At 32.5% G+C, this 21,513-nt stretch overlaps 1 protein-coding gene across 3 annotated transcripts in view; it reads right to left on the bottom strand.

Moving 5' to 3' along the window:
* Nucleotides 1-1,258: 1,258 nt before the first annotated feature.
* LOC132740571 (uncharacterized) overlaps nt 1,259-21,513 on the bottom strand; it is a 28,124-nt gene continuing 7,869 nt past the window's right edge. For all 3 annotated transcript variants that reach the window (XM_060728495.1, XM_060728497.1, XM_060728496.1), the window contains exons 5-22: nt 20,599-20,700; nt 18,847-18,915; nt 18,229-18,322; nt 14,941-15,065; nt 14,354-14,502; nt 11,590-11,754; nt 10,420-10,494; nt 9,593-9,905; nt 9,241-9,336; nt 8,558-8,696; nt 8,194-8,252; nt 6,399-6,493; nt 5,868-6,043; nt 4,945-5,205; nt 4,545-4,611; nt 3,767-3,834; nt 2,459-3,404; nt 1,259-1,749 (exon numbers count right to left, since the gene is read on the bottom strand). In XM_060728495.1, the coding sequence (XP_060584478.1) occupies nt 1,647-1,749; nt 2,459-3,404; nt 3,767-3,834; nt 4,545-4,611; nt 4,945-5,205; nt 5,868-6,043; nt 6,399-6,493; nt 8,194-8,252; nt 8,558-8,696; nt 9,241-9,336; nt 9,593-9,905; nt 10,420-10,494; nt 11,590-11,754; nt 14,354-14,502; nt 14,941-15,065; nt 18,229-18,322; nt 18,847-18,915; nt 20,599-20,700 (3,102 nt within the window). In that variant the 3' untranslated portion in view covers nt 1,259-1,646. The remainder of the gene's footprint in view (nt 1,750-2,458; nt 3,405-3,766; nt 3,835-4,544; nt 4,612-4,944; nt 5,206-5,867; nt 6,044-6,398; nt 6,494-8,193; nt 8,253-8,557; nt 8,697-9,240; nt 9,337-9,592; nt 9,906-10,419; nt 10,495-11,589; nt 11,755-14,353; nt 14,503-14,940; nt 15,066-18,228; nt 18,323-18,846; nt 18,916-20,598; nt 20,701-21,513) is intronic.

Raw genomic sequence — 21,513 nt, 5'->3', positions numbered from 1 at the left:
GGGATGGTGAGCAAGAAGTAATCATTAAGATGCCTACAAGTTAAAAATTAGTATAACAATATTAGAATTTATAAGGATAAGAACAGGGCTTCCGATTTTACAAATTTTAGATGTTCACTTGAATTACATATATGGAGAAGAACCACGCCGAACCAAGTTCGGCGAATTAATTCTCCAAAATTTGCAGTACAAGTCCTTTTTATTACCCCTCACTTTTTTCGTAATGCTAATTTCCCATAGGCCTCTGGGAGTTATTTTTACTGTTAATGCAAGTGTACCACGTGACTAAGAATTTTGTACTGTTACATAGGTAACAGTATTTTTTAAGAGGTCACGTGGTCTATTTCCTAAATAAAATGAAATAAAATGGCCGCCATTTTTCTCTCGATTCATTCTTATTTTCAACGTTAAACCCCGATAGGACATCAATTTCTCCTCTGGAGTCCCTTTGACACTCATAAAATTTAGTTGTTTGCAACCTGGTGTGCTTTTCGCGTATAAAATACCTTTTTGCTGAATAGTCAAAAAGTGAACATCCGTTTTCAACGGAAGTAATTGCAATGTAAATAATTATGTGTCAAACTGGAACATGCAGACGATTTAAGCATTCAACAAAGGATTATTTAACAAATTTAATCAGTGAAACGTTACAGATATGGTGGACATAGGATATCATCGTTATTTTGTCAAAAACCATGCTAAGAATATTCTGGAAACAGAAGGATCAGATTTCACAGATCATAACCGTGTAAATGGGTTAGTGTTTTGTTTCCTAAATAAAACCTAGCTTATTGTATGTTTATGATTTGTAAATATCATCACTTGCTAAAAGAATGAAAGAAAAAGAAAACTTCTCAAGTAGGCCTACAGTAAAGTACACTTAAAACTTAAAAGGTAAGGACAGTTTAGTTATTGTTACTCTTGGTTTATTTTTGTTACAGTAAGATTTAGTTGACAATTTCAGATCATCTCAGTATTTTTGTTCGGGGTAATAAAATAAATAACACATGGGTTTGTGAGTAACAGTAAAAATATCATCCCTCGTAAAAATACTGTTACCCTCGGCTACGCCTCGGGTAACAGTATTTTCCTCGGGATGATATTTTTACTGTTACCCACAAACCCATGTGTTATTTATATAATCACACATTGTCTTGTCACTATTTTCACATTCCGGTAGATTTGACAATTTACATCAACAGTATCATTGTTACTCCCGATCCTCCTGTATTTATATTGTACTAATGATAAAATCCAGTTTAAAGACACGTTTAATTCATTTGAAAAGGTATTGTATTTTTTTCCTATATTCATAAGACGCAAAAACCAGCCAAGTATGCACAGCAGCATATGATTGTCATCGAGTTATTGTTTAATAGCCAACATAAGTGAAAAAATGTATGTGCTGTACAAATCAAGTTACAGTTATCACAAACGAAAATAATGTGTAAGAAATGAATGCGGTTATGTTAATCAATATATAGTTAACACAAACAAACACGTTGAACATGGATGTATTCACCAATCAATAAACGGTTATCAGGAACGATCATATATTGAACATGAAATATGATGTATAAATCATTACACAAACGTATATAGGAACACGGTGTTGAAGTCGATACATAGTTATCACGAACGACTGACTATACATCTGATGCCTCATCTGGTACAGCGTCTTGTTCAACAATGCTTTTTGCAAAATTGGGATCAATATCTCCACTTCCCATATTAGCTAACTGCATTGCACTGCAATATCAATAACAATTACACAAATGTTGTTAAATATAAAATGGTAACTCGAGGGTTAGTGTCTTTGCAACTTGTATATACATATTAAACTGCCATCATTTTATAATGTATCAAATTAAAAGGGGTGATAGTGAGAATGAGATCAATCAGATCTGACACTCTACAGACTTTTCAAAAGTGTACAATGATGCGACACGAAAAAACATCGCTGTAAATTAGAATGTTAAATCTACATTAAAACGTCACAATCATGAATATTTTAAGTGAGAATTCTAAAATAGAAGTTTTAAAGAAGGTAAAACAAGATTCGTGTTTGGAGTATATTGGTGAATTCGAACAAGTCAAGTTTTTATATGTATATCAATTTAAACAAAATATTCTAACAGTCTTCTGTATCTATTCTGTAAATTAGGGTTAATATAACACATAAGAAAATCAGAAAAAATAAATTTATGAAGAAAATAAATAAAAAAAAACAACAAAAAACAAATTGCTAAATAAGTTGGAAACATAACAGACAAATTACTATGTTTATGCTGCAGTAAATAAACATACATTAAACGTCACTTGTGTACCTAAATATTTTACCTTGAACACCTTCTTACACCACTGAAACTATCAGTGATTATGGGGCCTAGCATTTATCTTATGTTTTTAACTTTAGAATAAATTGTTCCAAAATACATATAAAGAAATCAGCGTATACCTATAATCATACAAATCTCCGGAACTACCCGACGATGTGGAAACAGGTATGTCACACATACCGGATGATACAGGTGTTTGTTCCGATTTCATTCCGGTATCTGTTTGAAGATGGCCTCCAATGTTTATCCATTCATTAACCTGTTTAATCTGCTCAGGTGTTAGCCGGCTTATGTCTATGAATGTATTACGTGTTGGTACTATTCTATTTACCTGCCCGATGCCGTTTTCTCCAGTTAAACTAAGTTTTCCATCCGTATTTTTAACAGTTAAAACAATTGGAGAGGTTATGTTCTCCGTCACATGGGGTTTGATTTGCTTGTTTTGGCTGTCGATATCTTGGGAGCAAATAATATCTTCGCCACCGTAATCTTCTATGAATATCATATTATCTGCTGCCCCAGCTGATATATTTCTTTCTGTCGTTGCCGTTGTAAACTCACTTCCTACATTTGGAGATAACAAATCGAAACCGACTGGATAAACGTCTATACTTTCATGTTCAACAGTTATTTCCATGGCGTCAAACTGTTGAAATTGTTCCTTATCTACACATATTCTTCCCGATGTAGCACAATGATTATCATTGTCATTCAAAGAAGAGGACGAAATATGACATTCTTCTTTTAGGAAGGTTGGTAGTCGAGATTTGTCGTCTGTACATGACCCGCTGATTTCACTTTCTTGTAAAAATTGCCTCTGCATTGTAAAGGCCGGACTTGGAACCGACTGCGCTGGACTTGAGACTGGATACGGTGATTGGGCCGGGTACACTGGGCTCATGTGAGAAGACATTGGGCTATGGGACTGACTATGTGGACTCTGTTCATGGAATGGGCTTACATGTGGTGAAGAAATATTTGACTGACAGCTGCTGTTTTGTCTGGATGACCGTTTCCTTTTAGTTTCAGAATCTCTACGTCTTGGCTTTTTCGGATTCGCTGCATCTGTTAAACACGTGGACAATTAATCGCGTTTTTTGATATAATACTGTTTACATTTAAAAAAGGTGATCAAGGTATTCCAGATAAACAGATTCTAAGTAATTACCTTGTCTGTCGTACTGTTTATTTGCATAATTACCAAAGATCTTTATCCTTACCCGAGTTTTATTCATTATTCTATAAAGTCAAGTGGCATACACAAAATAGAATATTTCATACTTAAATATATTAAATATATTTTGTAAAATTGCATTATCTGACAAGATTTCTTCGCAAGTTTATTCATTATTGTTCAAAAGCAATGAATACTCGTATCTTATAAAATAGTTTACATCAATTACTCTAGCAATAATTATTATATATACCAAATTTCATGTTCCTGTCCGCAAGAGGCTGAGTGGACGGGTCATCTAGTCTGGTTTGGCTGATCTTCCTGAAAATACCAAAACCAATCACATCTGTACAACACAAAAATATATCATTTTCAATAGCTACGAATTCAGAGATGTAATTGCAAGAAATCCTGGTAAATTTCGAGGGGTCTATACAAGAAGAGCTAGGGAATGAATTCCCTTGTATCTCATAGCTATCTCTCAATTCAATGTATGCAATGTATACCTGCTAAGTGTAATCGTAAACGATTTTGAAGCAGTATAATGTAGATGTAGATGTGATGTAGATTAATTTATGATATCTATTTCTAACCCTTAACCTGTACAATTTCTTAAATTGACGTGACCATATTCCATCTTCGAAACAGATGTGCAAACTGGCCTGTCTTTTGGTTTCAGCAGTAAAAAGGTTCAAATCTTCATACATTAACACGTTTTTTATATACAAATGTTATTATCCTTCAATTTTATCAGAAAGGAGGAATCGTGTATTTATTAAAGTGTTCCTCGGACGGAGTTTACTAGTACTGCTTTGGAATGTTATATTTCAAGATAAAAAGACAAAAGGAATATCCCAACTTATTCTTAAATCAATAAAACATTCAAATATAATATTAATCTAGTGTTATGATAAACAAGAAACGATAAAACACATCAGATATTTTTCTTTAAAAGACTTCTGAGAATCAATATATTAAGACAGACATTAAGCGAGGAAATAGAATGGCTTTTAAGGAGTTCTAAAACTTACGTCATGGCCTGTTCAAGTATAGCAATATAAGCTTCTCTCGTGTGTTTGTATCCGGAAACAGTTGTACCTGTAACATAATTGTACCAGAATAAATAACAAAAGACTAGTGAATCAGACGATAACAAAATTAGAAACAATCTGAGGTTTAATTACATTAATATATTTTCATTAAATAAATACGATTAATGTTGAATGAAACATACAAAAAATATTCATAAATCACTATAAAATCAAACCCAAAAAATTAAACAACAAAAAGAATAAATTCGGGTTTAAAATGTGTTACAAACAGCTGGTAGTAGTACACGCACGTGCCTAGCAATATTCACCGAAAAGTAAAAAAAACCCAATAAATACGGGTTTCAAATGTAGTAGGATCAGTTGATAGTATTAAACGCACCTTCTTCGCAGTATTTATCGAAAAGTTCTTCCCTTGATTTCCTGCTCGGGTACAAAAAACGGTACATCTGGATTTGATTTTGTTTCTCTCGACATTTGATCCACGTTTCCTTCAGAATATTAGCAAGATTGTTCTTCGCACCATCCTCTGAATCTTGTTTCTTCATTTCACCTTCAAGTTTCTTAAAGTCAGCGACATCAACATGTTCAAAAACAAGCTTTTTATTATCGTGTTGATGACTCGAACTGTTTCGTTTCAAACCTGAACAATAATAAACTAATGTTAACTCCATACATAAGTTAGCTATTCTTATATATTCGTAATTAGAGCGTATTATGTTGAAATTTATCGCCACAATATTTTTAATTATAATTTACATTTTTCTTTGAAAACAGAAATGATTTGAAAACCGAGATAAACAATTTATTTTCCTTAATAATTCCTAAATAAATATTTTCCTTAATATACGAGTACATATTAAAGAAAATAAATATCTATATTAAATACAAATTTTCATTCGGGATATTTTGATCCTAACTTACGTTATCAATGATCTAATTTATTTTGCGACTGTGCCTTCAGCACAACTTTTGAAATATAGAAAAAATATTTAAATTATCAAGACTGCAACGTTGAAAACGTCTGTTTGTTTATAGGCTTGTTATAACAGGTTGTTTTAGTCATATTTCTGTGGTAATTGTTTTGGTTACCAAACCAGTAATTATCAACCAGCATGATTTCTGAATGTGCGGTGAAAACCAAATGACCGTAAGGCTTACTGTCAAAAATCAGTTGTAGCGGAGAAATATCAGTTCACCCAAGGGTCAAATGACCGCTAAATTGCCAATCCGATCCTTTTCTATTGAGAGGGCGGGCGGACGAATATTGAATAGAAAACTTAGAAAGAACATGGTTTGCATTACCTTTGCTTTCTTTCAACACGGCAACACATGATGTAAGGCGACCATAAACACTTTTCCTTCCATCACTGTTTGTGAAATGTTTGTCGGAAAAACGAAGTATAAATGTTCCTGCCGCAAACTTTCCTTCTTCTAACAATTGTTCAGCTCTGTCCTTGTTCACAAAACCCATGATCAAGCTGTGTAATATCGAAACGCACTTTTTTTTATTTCTTTAACCGCGAAATTCATGAAATACCATTTATTAATTTAGATTATAAAACCCCATTCAATGACCATAATGTGCACGTATATATACTTTATTGAGGTACTTATTAAGTACTATCCCTGGAAATATACTGACTCAAAACAATTATTTTCAAATATGGACGAGGTATATATATTTCGTTTTGTGATTTATACACGTACAGATTTAAAATAAACATCGTTTTTTATTGCAACATTAGTGAAAGTGCAGAAAGATGTTGAAAAGATGGATATTCATGGCATATTTCACTCAAGTATTGAATTGAGATAGTAAATAAAATGGCATACCCGTCATGCCAAAACTGTGGAAGATACTGCTCTATGAGATTATAAACGCCAAGGAACCATTTCCAAAATGAAAATTCTGTATCCTCCATGGATAACTGAAATGCAAAGGTAAGAAAAACGTTGACAATAGTGTAATGCACAGTGATGACTATATTTTCTGTCAAACTTAGAGGGGCCAAAGGTTATGCTTACAGCAGAAAATAATCAACAGTTAGCCTTGGGTGTACGTAAAACCTGTTCATCATATAATACCTTTCAATCGTAATATCTACAACATTACATGTATTGAATAAAGATGAAATTAATATACATGTAAAAGTTTTCTTGCAGCAGAACATGAAATGGCGCACTATTTACCTTTTTTAGGAATTTATATAATAAGTACAAGTCTCAAAAATTCTATGCTACATTTATAAGTAAACACATTATTAAATATTTTAGTATGAAAAAAAAATAAAGTGTGATATTTTTTATTTTATTTTGGTTGGGTTTACGTCGCATCATGGCACTTTTCCTTTCCAGCTCTGTTAGTGGATGAAGACTTTAGGTTCTCATCTATCATTTCAGACACGAACGGACACCTGAGTAGAACCATCCACGTTCCGTTAATTGGCTTGCATAGGTTCCACACAAGAGTAACGAAAGTCCCTGACGATAATCAAACCTACATCGGCGAGTGACAAATGGTTTGAAGTCAACGATCTAAATCACTCGGCCACAGACGCCCAAAGTATAAAATTCATTTTTAAAACTTACATTGAATAAGCTATAAAGAGTAATGACATAAATGGAAGTTTAAAAAGACACCTACACCATCGCAGAATAAAGTATGACCTAATCATTAACAATTTGTATGAAATAAATAGTAAACAATATACATGAAACAAAAAGATCTAGTAAATAATATTTATGAAATAAATATAGAACAAAATGTATGAAATAGATAGTAAACAATTATATATGAAAAAAATAGTAAACAATATGTATGAAATAAATATTAAATAACATGCATCAAATAAATAGTAAACAAAATGCATGAAAAAGATACTGAACAACATGTATGAAATAAATAGTAAACAATATGTATGAAATAAATAGTAAACAATATGTATGAAATAAGTAGTAAACAATATGTATGAAATAAATAGTAAACAATAAGTATGAAATAAATAGTAAACAATATGTATGAAATAAATAGTAAATAATATGTATGAAATAAATAGTAAACAATATGTATGATAATATGTGTGAAATAAGTAGTAAACAATATGTATGAAATAAGTAGTAAACAATATGTATGAAATAGATAGTAAACAACATGTATGATAATATGTGTGTGAAATAAGTAGTAAACAATATGTGTGAAATAAGTAGTAAACAATATGTATGATAATATGTGTGAAATAAGTAGTAAACAATATGTATGAAATAAGTAGTAAACAATATGTATGAAATAGATAGTAAACAACATGTATGATAATATGTGTGAAATAAGTAGTAAACAATATGTGTGAAATAAGTAGTAAACAATATGTATGATAATATGTGTGAAATAAGTAGTAAACAATATGTATGAAATAAGTAGTAAACAATATGTATGATAATATGTGTGAAATAAGTAGTAAACAATATGTATGAAATAAGTAGTAAACAATATGTATGAAATAGGTAGTAAACAACATGCATGAAATAAATAGTAAACAACATGTAGTCATAAAATAAATATTGAACAAAATATATGAAATAAATAGTTAACGTAATGTTTTAACATGCATATGATCAGAACAAGGCTTACCCAACAAAATTTTGTGAGATCTACAGGCTTTTCATCTGGTATGCTCTCACTGTCTTTGCCTGTATGAGATACATTTAAACTTAATGTTAGTTATATCGGTAAGAAAATATATCTAAAAATTAAGAAAAATAAATCGATTGGTAAAATGTAAAACAATTACTTTTATAACATTTACATACCAAACAAATCGCTAATTAAACAACTATATTAATAATTACAATTACGTATCATATACAAAAAATAAATGTGGTCATATCCATGCATCTCTGAAGTTTAGATTTTCATAAATACCATCTCGCAAAGTGCAAGTTTCAAAACATACGGAAAACATAGCACAAAAACTACCAAAAAGTAAAAAAACTACCAAAAAGTCTATTTTTCAGGTGAGTAATATTTTCTTGACATAGCCTGTGTTTTGTAGACAGTCTTGCCATCTTCTTCTGCAACATCTCCGCGACCGTAGACCAAGGTAGCTCCTCTGGCATATCATTTACCGGAGAGAACTGCATTGAAAGTGAAATTGTAATGAATATTTGAGTCGCGCCATGATAAAACCAACATAATGCGTTTGCGACCAGCATGGACCCAGACCAGCGCAGTCTGATCAGGATCAATGCTGTTCGCTTACAAACCCTATTACAAGTAGAGAAGAAATTTGATAGCGAACATCATGGATCCTGATCAGACTGCACGGATGCTGATCGCAAACGCATTATGTTGGGTTCGCCATGGCGCGGTTCAATTATTTTATAGTATAACATTATGATCTCTTTATAAGGTTAGGTAGGATACAATTCAACATCGGAGTAAGAATAAAGTCTGTTATTGTAACTGTGTTGACATTTATAAAGTGTTATTGTAATTTTCTTTAACTTAACTACGCAAACTAAAGATATACATGTTAAAAGAAATCCCACCAGGTACACATATAATGTTTTGATACAAATTATCTTGTTTTTTTAACACCAGGATTTTTTAAACCAGGAACACGTTCAACAGTGTAATAAATCGTTTACCATAAAATATATAGTTATTAGTTTAACTCACAACGTCTGTTGAAGAATAACACTGCCACATAATTGAGGCCAGGCTATGTGCTTCTTGGTTAGATGCAGTCGTTACAACCAATGGAAGCGATAATGTCTGAAAACAAAAGTCATTGTTATTTATACTGCAAGAGTGAAAAATGATTGGCGTTTATCATCATTTTACCGAGTACACAACCATGTCAGCATGCAAAGCCGTGCCAAATGATGGTTTATCATTTATGCAAACAATTTTATCTTTATTTTACAGGAAAAATAATAAAATAGCACCATACACCAAATAATAGTGAAAATGTGTTTTTATAAGTAATATACAATATAAACATGTTTATTTTAAAATACAAAATTCTTACCCAACAGGTTACAGATTCTATGTTAGTCACAAATACTACACGGTACTTCTCCTCGTGGACTTGTCTGTTTGCCTCTTTATTTGTCCTTTTAAATCCCTGAGCAAATTGCAAATTGGGAAAACAACATTCCATTTTATCTTTTCCATTCTCCGCCGAAAACTTAACTTTATTAGCTTTCAGTTTCCTCTCGTTTTTTTCAACTTTTCTAAGGTCAAGGTTATTGCCATCCCAACAGTCACTAAGGTCATCTTCAGATATAAAGCGTGCAGTTGTTTCTTCTGAGTGTTTACTGAACATGTCAGCCGCTAATATTCTTAAAATAGATAACAGTGTGTAAACAAACTGAAGGCAAAAAAGAGAAAAGGAAATCAGCATACAAATACAGGAGCACTGTAAACGTCCATGAGCGTTTGTCTATTATTGTTAACCAAATGGTACCCTGTAAAATTTTAAATTCTGTAATAAAAATCTTTATGAAAATCGATAAAATATCACTACCCAAGTAGTGAGGTCATCAAATAATAACTTCGTTCCATAAAATCGTTTATAGAATTTTCTGGGCGGCGTTGCTTTTGACCACCCACCCAGACTTATTCGGGAAATTTTATATTAACCATGTCATTATATCAGTTTGTGTAATAAGTATAAGTAGTTTTTTTATTGGCATTTTGAATAAATAGAGCCTAAATTTCCTTTCAACCGATAAGTGTTTTGTTTTCTCTCTTCCATAGCGAGTCTTACCGAGCTTGTGATCCTTACTCTGACTTTAGACAAAACATAAATAAATAAATAAATAAATAAATAATGGATCAACTGTCGAATTTTACCTGACAGAAAACTTCGGAAAACGTTTGTTTCCAGTTTTGATGAAGAAATTTCCTTGCTCCGTAACAACGAAAGTGCTGAAAAGAAAATAATTAAACATGTTTCCATATCATAGATTGATATTTTCAATAACAATTATTACCATGATAACTTCTATAATAATTTCAGACCTTTTTCATTTTAAGTTTACTGCAACACGGAAAGTAGAAATATAAATTTAAACAATTGCGTTTTAAAATTATTTTTGATGATGCTCGTCTTTAACTCTATGTTTCAAATAGGTTGACAAAGTAATTTTACAGTTCATAACTGACCAGAGCAAATTGTATTGGCTTCCTTAGTCAACCATCTAAATAACCTCGTCTATTTAATGTTGAAGAAAATATACAGGATATACATGTAGAAAACAAACAGAAAATAGATATAGTCAATTGAAAATTGCAGCCTTTAAATAAGATAAGACTACTGTCCGTAATTTAAGCAATTGTGTATTTATATATTCATTATTGGAAATTTGATTTGATGGTGCTCAATTTGGAAAGTCAATATTAAATAAAAGGGAACATTCAGTAAAAGGTACATGTACATTATTTTTTTGCTTTGTTTTGTTAAACGAAAACACAATTGTTAACAATTTAAATAACTTTCTGAAGGGAAATATTAAAAACTATTATTTTTTTCCTAAAATAAAGAAACAATAAAGCCTATATGATGATTTATGATTTTGTTGCAAATATTACGGCGTCGTGTAGATTTTGCAAAAACAACAAATTTATAAATAAAAAATTCATCAAGTATAGTATCACAAATACATGCTATTTGTTGTTACAATGGATCCGTTAGTAAAACAAAATGAGATATGTTCAAGATAAACCTCTTAATTAAAACCAACTATTGTAATTCAGCAATTAACTGAAGATCTTGTAATAAGTTCATATCATTAAATATAACTATACTTACGCAAATAAAACAAACTTGAAACCGAAACAATCACTGATTCTGTTTGAAACAAAATTTCATATTTACAAATTGCCATAGCTTAGAATAACTAACTGACAGTGTATCACACAAAAGACAACTATTTGGAATATGACTGAGGTTGTCAGTCAACGATAGACATGAAAAGGTTTATCCAACCCCGCAACCACCCCTCCCCATCACAATAAACGAACCTTTTTATAAAATCTGTCAACATATTTTGGAAAAACGATGTATATGTTTGAAAGCTTCCATTAAGATTTTCAAATGTGTCATTTGGGGCACTGTTACACGTGTTTTGCCAGCTAACAAGGCTTCCATGCAAAATGTCATGAATTATCTTTCCGGTCTGCGAGCACCTGAAACAAAACAGTACTTATAATTAACGAAATGCTGCAAATCAACAACTTAAAATTGTAAATCATATATTGATATTTCACAGTGATAACATTTTTTTTTTTACTGAAGCAAAACTGCATTTGAAAATGAAAGTGTGTTATGGAAATTGAAATTTCAGCACACAAAAAGCATCGTAAAAATACAAAAGTATAATAACTGTAAACGCATTTAGAGTTATATAGTTTTGTTAAAGGAACCAAAAATCTACACTATTCAACAAAGCAGTTGTTTTTAAATCAGTTAAACTTACTATTCAACTAAAAAAGCACATGATGTTACTGAAATATATTTTGATTTGCACTACCAACAAAAACATTTTTTTTATAATCAGATATATTTCTCGGTCATCACCTTCTTATATCAAATTAATACTATCGCGAAATTTCACAAGTAAAATACAATGTAACACGTTTTCCTGTCCTGTCTGTATGTGTGAAGTCAGATATGATTTTGTTACATTACCTGTTGAAGTCTTCAGATTCATGCTTATTTTCATAAAATACATGTAAAAGTAAAATATTGTGAAGTGAACAAAGAATTTCATTTACACATTGCAAACGACACTTACAGTCCAAGTTAATCACCAAAAAAGAAAAAAAGAGGTCAAAATATGCAAAATTAGCCCTTGCTGCATAAGTCACACAGTAGAAATATTCATGGTGATAAATATCCCACAAATCAGTCATTAATCACATATAATATGTAAATAATAACCTGAATCTTTTTAACTTTCATAATATCAACATCTTAGTACATTTTTATTTGATTCTTGAAATATTTTGGCTAATCTGGAGAAGGGATCCGGCTCAATATTGCAGTTGTAACCGCCAACAAAAAAAAGGAAAAACCGCTAGCATCCAACCGGTGCAAAGGAGAGTGCTGCAACAATAACATTAGTAACTCAGTAGAAAAATTACTTTTTTTACAATCTTAGTTCCTATTACCCAAGTTTGATTTTCTTTAAATATTTTGGCTCATCTGGAGGCAAGCAACTTTAAATTGCAGTTGAGTCAATTCTGTATTAACAACACAAACGAAACAAGAGGGCCATGATGGCCCTGAAGTCGCTCACCTGTGTATAGGCCCCCGGAACGGGGCAAGTTTAAACCTCAGGGCTTTTATTTGAACAAACTTGGTAGACACCCATTAGAAGATGTTTCATGCTAAACATCTAAGGTCTAGCTCCTTGGGTTTTTTAAAAGAAGATTTTTTCAAGTTTTTTCTTTACACATATAGTTAAAAACAATGACACACCTGGGGCAGGACCAGTTTTGACCCCAGGGCTTTTATTTGAACAATCTTTGTAGACACTTACTTTAAATTGTCTCATGCTTAATATCTAAACTCTAGCCAATCGGGTTTTTTCAAAGAATATTTTTAAGTTTTTGCTATACACATATAGTAAAGTCAATGTCCCCCGGGGCCGGCCAATTTTGACCCCAGGGCTTTTATTTGAACAAACTTTGTAGACACTCACTAGAAGATGCTTCGTGCTTAATATCTAAACTCTAGCTATTTGAGTTTTTTCAAAGAAGATTTTTTAAGTTTTTGTTATACACATATAAGGAAAATGAATGACCCCTGGGGCGGGGCCAATTTTGACCCCAGGGCTTTTATTTGAACAAACTTGGTAGACACTCACTAGAAGATGTTTCATGCTTAGTATCTAAACTCTAGCTATTTGGTTTTTTTCAAAAAAGATTTTTTAAGTTTTTGCTTTACACATATAAGGAAAATCAATGATCCCCAGGGCGGGGCCAATTTTGACCCCAGGGCTCTCATTTGAACAAACTAGGAAGAAATTCATTAGAACATGCATATAGGGAAAATCAATGACCCCTGGGGCGGTGCCAACTCTGACCCCAGGGCTTTTATTTGAACAAACTTGGTAGACACCCATTAGAACATGTTTCATGCTAAATATCTTAGCTCTAGCTCTTTGGGTTCTTTAAAAGAAGATTTTTTTAAGTTTTTACTATATGCATATAGGGAAAATCAATGACCCCCTGGGGCGGGGCCAATTTTGACCCCAGGGCTTTTATTTGAACAAACTTGGTAGACACTCACTAGAAGATGTTTCATGCCAAATATCTAAGCTCTAGCTCTTTGGGTTTTCTAGAAGAAGATATTTAAAGTTTTTTCTTTTGGTTGCCATGGCAACCAGAGTTCTGCATGGAATTAAATTCTTTGAACATTTTTCAAAGGTGACCACCAAAGGAACTTCCTGTGAAGTTTGGATGAAATTGGCTTAGTGGTTTATGAGGAGATGTCATTTAAAGTAAAAGTTTACGGACGACGGTAGGACGCCGGACGAAAAGCGATCACAAAAGCTCACCCTGTTACTTTGTGACAGGTGAGCTAAAAGGAGAAAGAAACAAGAAAAAACCGCAAGCATTCAACCAGAGCAAATGAGTGTGATGCAAGCAAATCATTAAACACATTAACATTGCACTGGAACATTTACATCTGTCATACTAAAAAAAACTAACAAAGAGGAAAATATGAGGTACACGATGAGATAACATTAATGGAGAAGCAGCAAAATAGACATGGACCTACCATGGTGCTATTTTAACTAAGTCTGGCGTCGCCTCTAATTCAGCATAGTTAAACAGAAACTCTCGTTGCCACTCTTTTACCTTTGTTTTTAAATTTTTAACAAGTTCATCCAACACACTGCAAAGATCTGTAAAATTTCCTAAAATTTCCTGAAATAAATATGTAAAAATTTCAAAAAACAATAGATGGGAATAAATTCAAATAATATATAACTGTAGCAAAAGAAGAACATGTTTTATCTCACCGAACAGACGGCTAAGTGTAAAATAAAGAAGATGGGTCAATTTCAGATTGTAGTTTTGTGTGTTACTCTTGGCATTCTGATCACCAAAGTTAGAAATAGTTTTGCGAGTGTATCGTGTTTACCATGAGAAAAGAAAAATTTAAGTTAAAACAGAGAGGAAAATATCCCTCATATTTCCATAAAAACTTCCTTCATTTCTGACAGAATTAAATAAACTGACAACAACAAGCTAATTCAAAGCATTTTTTTCAAGCATTTTAACAGTACAACAATGGACAATTGTATTTTAACCTGTCAAGAAGCATTCAAAATAATGGGTATTTTTGTAAATGTAATACGTTACCTTCTGCATTGGTCGTAATTCTGCCTTGGCAGCGTCGATTTTGACGGTGATTTGGTCGAGCTGTGATTTAAAGTATTGAGACCTAGGTATATTTCCAATTTGACGGGATGGTATTGCTTGTCGCGCTATAACGTTGTCAGGAGTATGAAAGAAGTATGAAGCATGAAAATAGTATGAAAGAAGTATGAAAGAAACATCGCATCAAATATTAAATCGATACTAACAACATAAATAATAATCAAATGTAAAAATAGAAACAAACGTCGATACACCTTACCTAAGATCTTGATCTAAAAAAAATACTGAAAAGTGTACAAATTCTTGCCTAAAACATATATCACTAAATTACACGAAAAAAGTATATAAATTGAAGAAAATTTAGAAATTACATAAATCATTCGAATTAATACAAATTAATATCCATAGACAATTAAATTAAATGGGTAAAGAAAATAATCGATTCATTCTTATTACCGAATATTTAAGCTTATTTTTCCTTGATATTTCAAGAGGCACATTATGCCTCAGAAATATATAAACTATTTTTCCTTTTTAGAAAGGGCAAACATGAAAATAATAGTTTCACCTGATAAAACTAGAACTCCGCGAGTCGGATGTGTCGCCTTGTGAACAATGTAGTTTAGGAGAAATGGCCAGGACAAAAATGAAATAGGAAAAATAACAAAGGGCAATAACTAAAAAAATAATAAGTGCAGAGCAGCAGTTTCTGTGCACTGCACTTCTTATCAATAAGATCTATCATTCTATGATGTTTCAAGTCCATAGCTTTCATACTTGAGGAGAAATGACCAGGACAAAAATAAAGTAAGAAAATTAACAAAGGGCAATAACTCAAAAAATAAGAAATGCAGAGTATCCTATCAGTTCTTATGCACTGCACTTTTTCTTAATGAGATCTATCATACTATGAAGTTTCAAGTCCATAACTTTTATACTTTCGGAGAAATGGCCAGGACAAAAATTAAGTATGAAAATAAACAAAGGGCCATAACTCAGAAATTAAGAAATGCAGAGTACCGATTCTTGTGCACTGCACTTCTTCTTATTTAGATCTATCATCCTATGAAGTTTCAAGTCCATAGCTTTTATACTTAAGGAGAAATGGCCCGGACAAAATTAAAGTATGAAAATAAACAAAGGGCAATAACTCAAAAAATAAGAAATGCAGAGTACCTGTTATTGTGCACTGCACTTCTTCTTAATGAGACCTATCATCCTATGAAGTTTCAAGTCCATGGCTTTTATACATTAGGAGAAATGGCCCGGACAAAAATAAAGTATTAAAATTAACAAAGGGCAATAACTCAAAAATTAGGAAGTGCAGAGTACCGGTTCTTGTACACTGCACTTCTTCTAAATGAGATCTATCATCCTATGAAGTTTCAAGTCCATAGCTTTTTTAGTTGAAGAGAAATGGCCCGGACAAAATTAAAGTATGGAAATTAACAAAGGGCAATAACTCAAAAAATAAGAACTGCAGAGTACCGGTCCTTGTGCACTGCACTTTGAGTTATTGAAAGAAGCATGCATACCAAGTTTAAAGTCAATCAGACTTAAAGTGACTGAGTTATGCTCCGGACAAGCTTTAGGGGACGCCGACGCCGACAACGACGCCGACACAGACGCCGCCGACAAAAGTAACCCCTATATGTCACCTTTTCAAGGCGACACAAAAAATGCGCTATATGTAAAATTATTTGTCATAAAGTATTAAAATGTACACATAGTAGTATTTTGACATCCATACAAAATACTAAATCACTACATTAATTGGCAAAACTCCACAGATGCAGGTAATTGGTCAATGGGTAACGTATTTTAGAAATTGTAACAGGACATCAACAATTTAAGACTTTTGACACATGACAACAAAACATTGTTTTGGGCACTATAGACATCATATTTTTTGTTCGTTAATAAGAAAATCAAAGCTATGCCAATGCATAGAGGATATTGAATGAATGTAAGTTCAATACTGAATTTATTGCACGAGTTGAATAAAATTATTTAATGTGATCCTCTGGCGAGCATATTATTATGTAATTCAACGAGTTAAATAAATTCAGTAATGAACTTACACGATTTTAATATTCTATTTATCACATACTAAAATAAAGACCGTTTAAAGTGAAAAAAGAGTCATTTTTCATTTACGCGCCTAAGGTATAACGCTAACATTTAGTGCGTCTTTTCGCTATGTTTGAATAACGCTAATGACGTCATGTCAAAATATATGCACGGCCGTGCAATTCCATATTTACGGACTTGTAAAATCGGCACGGGTGTGTGATAAATGTCTACACAGTCAAACATCTCCATAATATTGAAAATAATGAAATTGGGTATGCCATAGGAAGGTCTTCAATGTTCAAAATGTTAACAGACTCCCTTTCTAAATCGTAATTTTGTGCTGATGCGTTTACACTTTTTTCACATAGAGTGTGATTATATTTAATGATAGAGACACAAAAAATGTAAGCAATCCCGAAAAGGCGACATCTTCGTGCTTGTAATCATGATTCCTGTCAAGCGGCTACAGGTACCGTTCCAACACTGTAGTGAGTTAAATCCATATTTAATGCGTAGTAATAAAGTCTTAACGGGCACAACCAAACCCACTGCAAATTCAAATCACAGTATGAATAAAATGAAATACTTTTATTAATATATACATGTAAAATATGCATATATACATATATGTACACATATATAAGTATCTTAATATATCTAATGTCACCAGAACTACACTTTATCATGACATTACTTCGCCAATTCAAAATATCGTTATGGTGCCCTTCCTCAATCTTTATTTCGTTCCATTCGTCTTGAAGGTTGCCAGCACCAACTTGACATAAGAACAATATTTTCTCTCATATAAATAACTATCATATTTTATTGCAATCTTAAAGGAACTCAACTGATGTCCAAAAACGTAAAAACATTAAATTGTTATTTCTAAAACAGATCAGCTGAAGTACTCGATATAGAAAAAAAATATCCAAAATAATTTGAATGAAAATCATTGCAACGCTTTTTAATTGTGGGTCATTTTTAACAATTGGAATTATTATTTTGGAGAAATGGAGTAAGTAAATGATCTTAAATTTTGCACACAAGTTATTGGTCAATACCAATATCAAATCGAACATTATTCCCGAAAATATGTTTCCTGTCTAATTATGTCAAATGGCCTCAGGCCTCAGTTACTTTAAGATATCCATCATTATGTGAATAACACACAATGTTATATATGTACTGGTACAATACCTGTAAAGAGTTCCGCTTTCTCATCCTTTTGCTCGTACAACTCTTGTATATCAGAAACTTTACTTTTCACCATTTTTAAATAATCATTTATTTTCTGGAAAAACAATATTCATAAAATATGCTAAGTGTGCTAAAATATACATTTTCACGTAAAACAATAATATTTTAAAACGATATTTACACGGGTAGTGTTATAGCAACAGAATCTATCTCAAAACAGGAATATCACAGAAAGTACTAAAGTAATTCGATAAATTTAGGTCTACTAATTAAGCCTAGGTCTCATTTTCTGAGTTCAAAATAATCCGTATCAAATCACTATTGTATTTCATTTCGCCTCATTTTCATTTCATATTCAAAGTACAAAAACCCTTATCAAACCCTTATTGTACTAGAAGTTACGAAATTTGGCAACATGTTGAAAAGGTGGTGTGGAGGTGTATAATAAAGAGAGCCTTGTCTAACCCCAAGAAGTAGTTAGTCCACTTGTGTCCGGGCCTGACATAATGTTCACGTTTACATTTATATAAGCACAAGTTCTTATTTAGTCTTTAGAAAACTTAAAAGATTTCCGATCGATCTTAAAAAGCATCTAAAAAATTAAGTATTTTTGCATACCGTTCGTATTCGATCAGCCGTCTGAATATCCTGTTCAACTTTAAGTATAGCTTCTTGCTTCTTCTCGGTCTGAAGTAAAATTAAAATGGTAGTTTGTATGAGGGTTTGTCCAGAAAATTTTATTTCATTTGAATATATACTAAATCTGCAGCGAATTTCTAATTTGCCACTATATAAAATGAAATATTTTGCGTCAGACATAAATGTTTATTTATCATTGTATTTATTCTGTATACTAATCTATCCATTTGAAGTAAAAAAAAATAACATATCTGTATACAATGTTACCAACGCAGAACGGCAATTGCTTTATAGTGAACGTCAATGACATATTTGTTGTCGTTTTCGGTATGTTGGTTCCTTTTTTAAGAAAAACATTAAAAATCAAAATTAGGATTCAAGTACGCGAAAAACTGTCGGAATTATTCGTGTCAGGCGACTCGATAAGTTAAGCGTCGATGATGCATTATGTTGTTTTTACAAAAAACATTGACATATCTATGCTTTATTCAATCTTAAATAATGCAACAGGTGGTCGATCAAACGACATGCAGTTGATATATCGAATAAGACTCATTGATTCCAAAGGCGTAAAATGTGTGCCCTGTCGCTGCAATCAAAGCTCATGGAGATAAGGCGACTTATTTATTTGCTTTGGGCACAGTATCTTCACTGGAATAATGCATCTATAAGGCTATGTTTGCAACAGCGGTTCGAGATAATGAGGATTGATAAAAAAATCAAACACATTCATGTAATTTCGTTTGTTAAGAATGACCATGTAAAACCGCTCTTTTATGTTTGTTCTCTAAAATAACACACAATGAAATTCTGTTTGACATGTACGCAATTAGCGATAATAGATGGATATTCGACGCAGTAGAGCCCTTTCTTATCCGGAATCCAAACAGTGGCTAATTAGAGGTTTCTCAAACACTGTAACGTGAATGCGGCCAAATAGAAACTTAACTTTCATTATTTTTGATAGCCGACACCTTAATGCAAATAGACGGATTATAACGAAGCCAAATATAACTCTAAAGTACCACACACCCAGATGCTTGCTTATTTTCATGAAAATTTGGAAAATATATTAAAAAGAAAAATATTGTGAAGTAAACAAAGAAAATAATTTTCACATGCAGTCCACTAAATTACCAAAACGGGATCACGCAGTAGAAATATATGGTGATAAATACTGCACAATCAGTCAAATATAGTTCACGTCCTTGAATCCTGAATCTTTTTTATTTTTTTAAAATATTTTTCTCAAGTTTGATTTTCTTCAAATATTTCGGCTCATCTGGAGGCATGCAGCTTTTACATTACACTGGCAATGCCACTTTTTGGCAACCCAAAAGTCCAAGACCTTCAGTATGCTATTATCCCAAAACATGTTTACATTTGAATCTTAGAACCTTAACGATTTTCCTGAGTTTTTCTTAATTATATTTTCTTTCCCTTTTTATGTAAACACTTCTTTCAAGCACTGATTGATTGCTAACCATATATATTCATGTTTTTTTCACTTTTCTACAGATCTTTCATTTAATCTTTCAGTCTGATAAGGATCCATGCTGTTCGCTATCAGTTTCTCTACTTGTAATAGAGTTGGTAAGCGAACAGCATGGATCCTGATCAGACTGCGCGGAGGCGCAGGCTGGTCTGGCTCCATGCTGGTCGCAAACACATTACGTTGGTTTTGTCATGACGCAGTTCAAATGATTTTGTTTAAACTAGGGTGATTACTACCTGGATTCGTGCCATCTTGTATTTTTTGAGAAGCTCCAATTCCTTCTCTACACATGTCACAGCCAGGTCAACCCAATCGCCCGGGCGGTTACCATAATCTGACTGAAAAAAACAATGATTTATTAATTTTTACTATAAAAGGTCATCAGTGATAACTAGAACTGCCACTGTCATGGCGTGAATACCAAATATTCACCCCGTATACCACTTTGTCAGAATCAACAGGGCCATTTAGAGCTCAAGGACAACCTCCCTTCCAAAATTTGAGGTTACTTGAAGCCAGTGCATTGCTAAGATATGTATTCTACATGCTACAAATGTGAAAATGTCAAAATCCGTACACTGCGGAGAGGCATTCTTAAGCATTTGAGCAGACAAACCTATCATAGTAAAAATCCCTGTGACCTTGACCTTTGACACAGTCAACTGAAAATCAATAGGGGCCATCTTCTAGTCATAAACAACATCAATACCAAATATGAAGACTATGGGTTAAAGGTTTCTTTGGTTATTGGGCGGATAATTGTTTGAAGTCCAAGTCCCTGTGACCTTTGACCCAGTGACCTCAAAATCTATAGGGGTCATCTACTAATCATGACTAACCTCCATGCCAAATATAAAGACTATGGGTCAAAGGAATCTTAAGTTATTGGGCGGACAAGCGTTTTTTAGTCAAAGCCCCTGTGACCTTGACCTTTGACCCATACTTTAAAATCAATAGGGATCATCTACTAGTCATTACTAACCTGCATGCCAAATATGAAGACTGTGGGTCAAAAGAATCTTAAGTTATTGGGCGGACATGTTATCAATGTTGTTTTTTTTAGAAAATGAAAAGAAATATTGTATAAATGAACATAAAACGCAAATACGCAATTTTTGTTGTGAATGTTTTTTGTAATTTGTAGAGACTTA

Source organism: Ruditapes philippinarum, unplaced genomic scaffold (assembly GCF_026571515.1).
Source record: "Ruditapes philippinarum isolate M1 unplaced genomic scaffold, ASM2657151v2 ctg6315_1_1_1_1, whole genome shotgun sequence".
Lineage (NCBI taxonomy): Eukaryota > Metazoa > Mollusca > Bivalvia > Venerida > Veneridae > Ruditapes > Ruditapes philippinarum.
This window is presented reverse-complemented; position numbering and strand designations above follow the sequence as displayed.